This window comes from Portunus trituberculatus, chromosome 46, assembly GCF_017591435.1.
Source record: "Portunus trituberculatus isolate SZX2019 chromosome 46, ASM1759143v1, whole genome shotgun sequence".
Lineage (NCBI taxonomy): Eukaryota > Metazoa > Arthropoda > Malacostraca > Decapoda > Portunidae > Portunus > Portunus trituberculatus.
In genome coordinates, this window is record NC_059300.1 from 1,076,218 (window position 1) to 1,083,717 (window position 7,500).

The following is a 7,500-nucleotide window of genomic DNA, read 5'->3' on the forward strand; positions in this document are numbered from 1 at the left end:
CTCAAGAATACCGAAATTAATTAATAACACATAGTGTTGCCTGCGAGTACACTATTTTCATTACATGATCATAATTTATATACTTCTGACTTATACATTATTTTTATGTAACGGAAATAATTCTTATCTTTCGTTTGTATTTCGGTCCTGGTTTATGCTCTTTAAACATCTTACTCTTCCATAATTCTATAACGCTTTCACTATAGTTCGTTCTTCATTGACGCGTCTTTTCTGCACTATTCTATTCAGTACTTTCCTATACTTCTATATTTATTTCTCTTTCTCTGCCTGTTGCTAATTTTATTCCGATAACTACAGCGCCAACCTCATTTACTTACTCCTTGCACACTCTCCTTTTATGTTTATTACATTCTATTCTTGCTTATAAGGTGACGAGTTGCCATTATGTAGTACTACATCAAAGAACACACACACACACACACACACACACACACACACACACACACACACACACACACACACACACATAAAGGAGATGAAAGCGTTTTCCTGACGTGGAGAGAGACTGACAAATAGGTTTAGCTGTGTTCTCTCTCTCTCTCTCTCTCTCTCTCTCTCTCTCTCTCTCTCTCTACCTTTTTGTTCCACCCTTTTCTTCTACCTTTCGTCTGTTTTCTTCTTATGTACGTTTGTATTGTTTTGTTCATGATGGATATAAACTGAGAAATTCGAAGTATTCATTTGAAATATGAAAATCCGTCAAAGAAATTGTTAACCAGAATTTGAAATGTCTTTCAACGTGACATTATCTACATCTTTCACTTGTTTGATACTTATAATGAAATGGTAAATTTAATTATTTTACTTATCATTTTGCTAATTCTTTACATGACAAGTATATAGCACAGAAAAGTGTAGAAATACATATTAAGAAAACGAATGAAGTCAATGAAAATGCATTGAAATACATTCATGAAGATTGAAAAAAAATCGCGATTGTCATATTACTGAAGGATGAAAACTCTTTGAGAAGTACCAAGACATTTCATTTCCACCACACACTCTAATCACAGAGAAACTTTTGAGCAGTAGATGAACATAGTCATAACAATTGGTGTCTGCATGGAGTTCACAGAAGCAGGCAACAAACTTTCATCCCCAGTTATCAAAACCTGGGCAAGGTATCCGAAACCACTGCCCGTGAACCTGGTCAAGTAGCGGCCATGAGGAAAAGATTATATGAAATCAATGGGCTCCGACGTGTCCGTTGTGATAATGGAGTAAAGGATACACAACTAGATATTGCACCGCCCAGATAGACTGAAATAGGATGTTCGTGTGTGTGTGTGTGTGTGTGTGTGTGTGTGTGTGTGTGTGTGTGTGTGTGTGTGTAAAATGTGAAAATGAAGATTTCGTAGAGATCTCGCAGCCCGATCCTCTCCTCTTTTCTCCAAGGTAACGTCATCCATCAAAACAGGAGTGAATGACAGGCAAGTGTGGGGTAATCAGAGAGAGAGAGAGAGAGAGAGAGAGAGAGAGAGAGAGAGAGAGAGAGAGAGAGAGAGAGAGAGAGAGAGAGAGAGAGAGAGAGAGAGAGAGAGAGAGAGAGAAAGAGAGAGAATCCCCGGTCAGGTTTAATAGTATATATCTACAACTTGATTTGCCAATTATCATTATCCATTACCAATGACTCAGAAACAACCTCATTAATAACTAAAAAGAAAAGAAAAAAAATGTTACCAGAGCCCAGAGGACGGTGTACGTATATTTCATTGGCCGTACGGCGCGGAGAATCCTACCTCATATATATATATATATATATATATATATATATATATATATATATATATATATATATATATATATATATATATATATATATATATATATATATATATATATATATATATATATATATATATATATATATATATATATATATATATATATATATATATATATATATATATATATATATATATATATATATATATATATATATATATATATATATATATATATATATATATATATATATATATATATATATATATATATATATATATATATATATATATATATATATATATATATATATATATATATATATATATATATATATATATATATATATATATATATATATATATATATATATATATATATATATATATATATATATATATATATATATATATATATATATATATATATATATATATATATATATATATATATATATATATATATATATATATATATATATATATATATATATATATATATATATATATATATATATATATATATATATATATATATATATATATATATATATATATATATATATATATATTATATACCGTGGGGCTGTGCCCCCCTGGAGCCCCCTATAACACTAACCTAACCCTAACAAAAACCTAACCTAACCTAACGTAACCTAACCTAACTAACCCCTATAACACTAACCTAACCCTAACATAAATCTAATCTAACTTATCCTTGCTTTGGGGCAGCGTTTCTCCCCTCACACAGGTTCTCTTTAGCTTCACACAATATGCCCTACCTCTACCAATACCCTCCTCACAATACCTTAACGAAAGGATGAAGGTCCTGGCTGGTCCTCTTCTCGATTGTACACTGACTTGCATCGCAGGAGCGATGATTTCCCAGCAATCAAATTCGCAACCTTTCCGCTGTACTTGACAACAAATTCCAGCAAGCCGAAATCACAGTCTTCACAGCGTGTCATGGCGGGTGCAGGGTAAGGACTGGGCATCTGTACACGTGTTACCCTCATCCTTCATCGCGGATATATACCTGCGCTGATATCTGCGCTCACGAACCAATGAAAAGCGTTCATGTTTGAAAATTAATAGAAGTACATAAATGAAAGTGTGAATTGAGGAAAAAGACGAAGATAAGTTATCATCAAAGAGAAAGGTGGTGCATTATTTACATTTTTGTCTCATAACACATACGTTGATGACATGTTGTCAATTCACATGTAATAGGAACTTGTTCCTATCAAGGCAGAGGTACGTGACTGAGGTGTTGCGAGGCTCAGTTTCACCTGCGTACCACAGTTAACGGATCTATTAGGGACTTAGATTCTGGCGGAGATGAATGATTTTCAAGAAAGCAGTGTGACCTACGTAAGGTCGACCGCCTTCCGAAATCTTTATACATCACAAGTATACTATTATAACTTCCTCATAATGACTACTTTGAAGAGATTGATAAAGGGGACCTCTTCTGCACATTAACCATATATATATATATATATATATATATATATATATATATATATATATATATATATATATATATATATATATATATATATATATATATATATATAAAACACGTGACCGACAGCGATAGTGACAACTGTCAAATCACAGCTTCTAACATCATCAAAGAGGAAACAATTCCCTTTCCCTTCCTCCCGTTCTTCCTTACCTTCGGGTCCCTCATACACAGAGACGGGCTTTCCTTTACAATGGCATACGTCTATGCATGAATTTCTTCTTTCTCATTTGTGTTTACTTTGTTAATTCTGGCTTCCTAACGAAGAGGTTATCTACTTCAATGTTTCTTATTAACTATCAAACTATGTACGAAGAATATAATAGAACAAATAGAAGACTAAAATATCCAGTTTAGGACGGATTCTGCCAAGTCCACACTTTACCTGCAGCCGATAGCCTAACACGCAGAAAATAGACATCACCCCATCCTAACCTCTATTGGATCTGGAAGCGGTGATTCGTGGTGGGCCAGGAACGGCGTCAATGTTGTGCATAAGGCTTACCTGGTGTGGAAGTGGGGAAAGATGAAGGCTGGCAAAAGATGACGTATTGGTAGGTCTGTTCTGATGTTGGTGCAGTGGTGCTTACACGTACAGTACAGTGCGCAGCGTGCATGGTGGGGTGGAACGATTGGGTGGTTAGTGGGCAGCACTGTGTGGGGCAGCAAGTCGTCCATATGGTGGCGTTCAGGACAGCATTCAGAGTGGTGGTATGCAGCCATAACTCACTCTTCAGTGTCCACTCTCTCATCAGGCACTCCTCACCCATCACTGCGCCGTAATGTTAAGAGATGTCACTGCGCTGTAATGTCGAGCGATATCACTGCATCATAATGTTGAGATATCACTGCGTCATAATGTCAAGAGATATCACAGCGTCGTTAAGTTCAGAGATATCACTGCACAGTAATCCTAAAAGATGTCACTGCGCCGTTTTAAGTTAAGACATGTCACTGCGCCACGATTTTAGTATAAACACCACAGATTGTTTCGTGTGATCACTTACAATATATAAAAACAGTAACTAGATAGTGTGCCACAGCTAGAATGGTGGAGCTGCGATGTAGCTTAGATTGTTCCTCCAGCATGTTATGGAACCTCACGAGTCACGACGACTCAGACCGATGCTACTTCGGATCCTTGTTCGGGCCACTTTGCCGCCACGCAATGCTCCTTCGCTCAATTACGTCACACGGTTACTATGGTTGATCGTTATATATATATATATATATATATATATATATATATATATATATATATATATATATATATATATATATATATATATATGTGTGTGTGTGTGTGTGTGTGTGTGTGTGTGTGTGTGTGTGTGTGTGTGTGTGTGGCAACGTTAGAAGGCAGCGTGTCAAGTTATTCTCAGGAAACAAAACTATACAAAACAAAACTGGGCACTGTCCCCGATAAGCCGTCCCGCGTGCTTGCCTCCATTCCCGGCTCCCCCTTCGCAGCTGATTTGACGTCACATTTATGAAGCCATGCTATTGGTCAGAGAGAGAGAGAGAGAGAGAGAGAGAGAGAGAATATGATAAGGAATAAGGAGAGAAGGAAAAACTTGTCTCGTGACGTAAAAGTGATATCACACACACACACACACATACACACAATACTGTCTGCTGTCACGCGACAGCAATGTTCTCTCTCTCTCTCTCTCTCTCTCTCTCTCTCTCTCTCTCTCTCTCTATTCGTTATCATATTCTCTCTCTGATGATGATATTTTTCACGTGAAATACGATGAAAATAAAATGAGAAATATATGGTAAATAATTTTGTTTTTGCGAAGAGGTTCCTTGAGACATGTCATTTATTTTAAGGGTTACGCAAGGGTAAAAGGGTGGAGAAACGCTGCTTTATTTCTTACCGTATTCTCTCTCTCTCTCTCTCTCTCTGACCAGTAGCATGAGTTCATATAAGTGACGTCAAATCAGCTGGGTGGAGGAGCTGCGAAGGGAAAGCCGGGAATGAAGGCAAGAGCGCGGGACGCCGGGACGGCTTCTTGGGGACAGTGCCCAAAACCGTTTTAATCGAGTTCGGGGACCGGAACCTCATTGGGTCTTTTTTTTCATTCATTTCTACTTTTTCTGTCGCAATTTTTGTTGGTCTTGGCCGGTTTGTCTTCTTCATAAGAAAATATTCAGTTAATTAGAGAATATGAACCTTAGAAACTTAATCGTTTGTCAACCTTAAAGAGTTTTCCAGGGAAGTGACTTTAACAATACCTTAATCTGTCGCCACGTCACTGGCAACATGAGATAGCAGAGATATAGACCGCAGATAAGTTCAATACGATAGTGACAGGAAAGTTTTCTCCACATATATAGTTAACAATTTTGAACATTCAAGAGCGCAAACTTGAATATAAGTTATATGATTGTGCATGTACGACTGTACGTAGATGCAACGGTTAGATTTGGAAAGAAATATGAGATAAAAAAAAAGTCAGAGTGAACAATAAAGATTTTTTTTATCTGTAGGCTCGATTTCAGTGAGGAATAATTGAGGTTTAGAGGAAGTGAGCTGATGGTCCACCACACATCAGGCTGAATATTATCTCTGAACCACGATTATTGCAGAATGTAATATATAAAAAGTTAAGGAGGAATCAAGCCAGTTTGAGTCTAGTGGGAGGACAGCCTATCCTGAGGTTTATTTTTCCAGACTAGGACTCCGAGACGGGCGTTTTTTTCTTATAATAGTAATTTTGGTGTTAAGTTTCCCCCTAACACCACCTTTCTCGTTCCTCCATGAACTTGCATGTTGCTTTCTACTTCATTGCACCACCATCTGACACCTTGCTCTCCTAACATCTTCAATGGCTTCCTCCTTCCTCCTTTCTTCCCCGCCCCCTCATGCCCCCCCCCCTTTCACTTTCAAGACGCCTACCTCTCTTGCCTCTTAGCTAATGGCGCTCTTCTCCTTCATCAGCCTCCCTCAACACTTAACTTCTCCCCGACAGGTCCCGGCGTGGCGCAGGTGTGGAGCAGACGGGGTTTGGGAGGGCGGGCAAGAATTGGGCTGGACCAACTACACTTTATGTCTCGGTACGGCGCCTAATTCTTCCAGCGTCTTGCCTGTCACCGTGCTCGGGGTGTGTACATATAGTGTGCGTGTGTGTGTGTGTGTGTGTGTGTGTGTGTGTGTGTGTGTGTGTTATACATAAATAAACTCAAATGAATGATACACATTAAAGAATAAAATGGTCTTTTATAACATAAAGAATTATAGTTCTTAAAAAAGAACAAAGCCTGATTCATTTTTTTGTTCTTGTTTTTTTTTTCGTGTGTGTGTACATTAACAGATGCATTTTTCAGGAGTGGTTGCCTACCATCAAGAGGATGTCCCTAATAGGCTACAGTGTGTCCCTGGCAACTCTGGTCATCTCCTTCACCATCCTGGCGTCTCTCAGGTGCGTCTTATCTTGGTGACTCAGCCTCAATCCTTCTCATGACAACTTTTCCCTCTTTATTTCCTCTGTTTCTTCTTAGTGGTGTGATTAGTGGGTGGTTTGTAGTGGTGGATGAATAGGTCAATGTGCAATGGATGATAGGATGGATGGGTATGAGTGGAATGATGGGTGTAGGTAGGATGGATGGGTATGAGTGGAATGATGGGTGTAGGTAGGATGATAGAGGGATTAGTGGATTATTTGATAAGAGACTGAGAGATGGATGGATGAATGGGCTTGTTATTAGTGTTGGTAGATGGATGGGTTGATCGGTGGATGTAGTTGAGTGAGTGGCTGGATGGGTGGGCTAATGGAGGTGAGTGGGTGAGTGAGTGGATAGATGGATGCAAATAAGATAATGGTAATTATGCGTCATTCTAATTTGTAGCAAGAAATTCAATACATAATAAATGGATAAATCAACAAATAAACAAAGACAACTGAATAACTAGTATAAGAAAAATAACTACTATAAAAAAAAAATCTAATTAGAGAAAAATAGAGAAATAACAATATTGATAATAACTACAAAGCTGCACGCAGGTATGAGTTCCCCTACTGTGATGGTAGTACATAGTGGTGGTGGTAGTGATGGTGGTGGTACTCGTCATCACCACTTCAGACAATAATGATGACGCGGCATTATGATATACACTGGCCTTTCCTTTGCTAAACCTACAAGAAAACAGATTATCTCTTGTTCTCAAAGGATATTTTGTATGACCACCACCATCACCATCACTATGCACTACGGTCTTCATCACCA

General features: G+C 37.7%; 1 protein-coding gene across 1 annotated transcript in view; it reads left to right on the forward strand.

Annotated features, from left to right (window-relative positions):
• Positions 1-7,500, forward strand: part of LOC123520081 (parathyroid hormone/parathyroid hormone-related peptide receptor-like) — a 62,732-nt gene that overhangs the window by 20,299 nt on the left and 34,933 nt on the right. The window contains exons 4-5 of the mRNA XM_045281969.1: positions 6,246-6,377; positions 6,601-6,695. Coding sequence (XP_045137904.1) covers positions 6,246-6,377; positions 6,601-6,695 — 227 coding nt within the window. The remainder of the gene's footprint in view (positions 1-6,245; positions 6,378-6,600; positions 6,696-7,500) is intronic.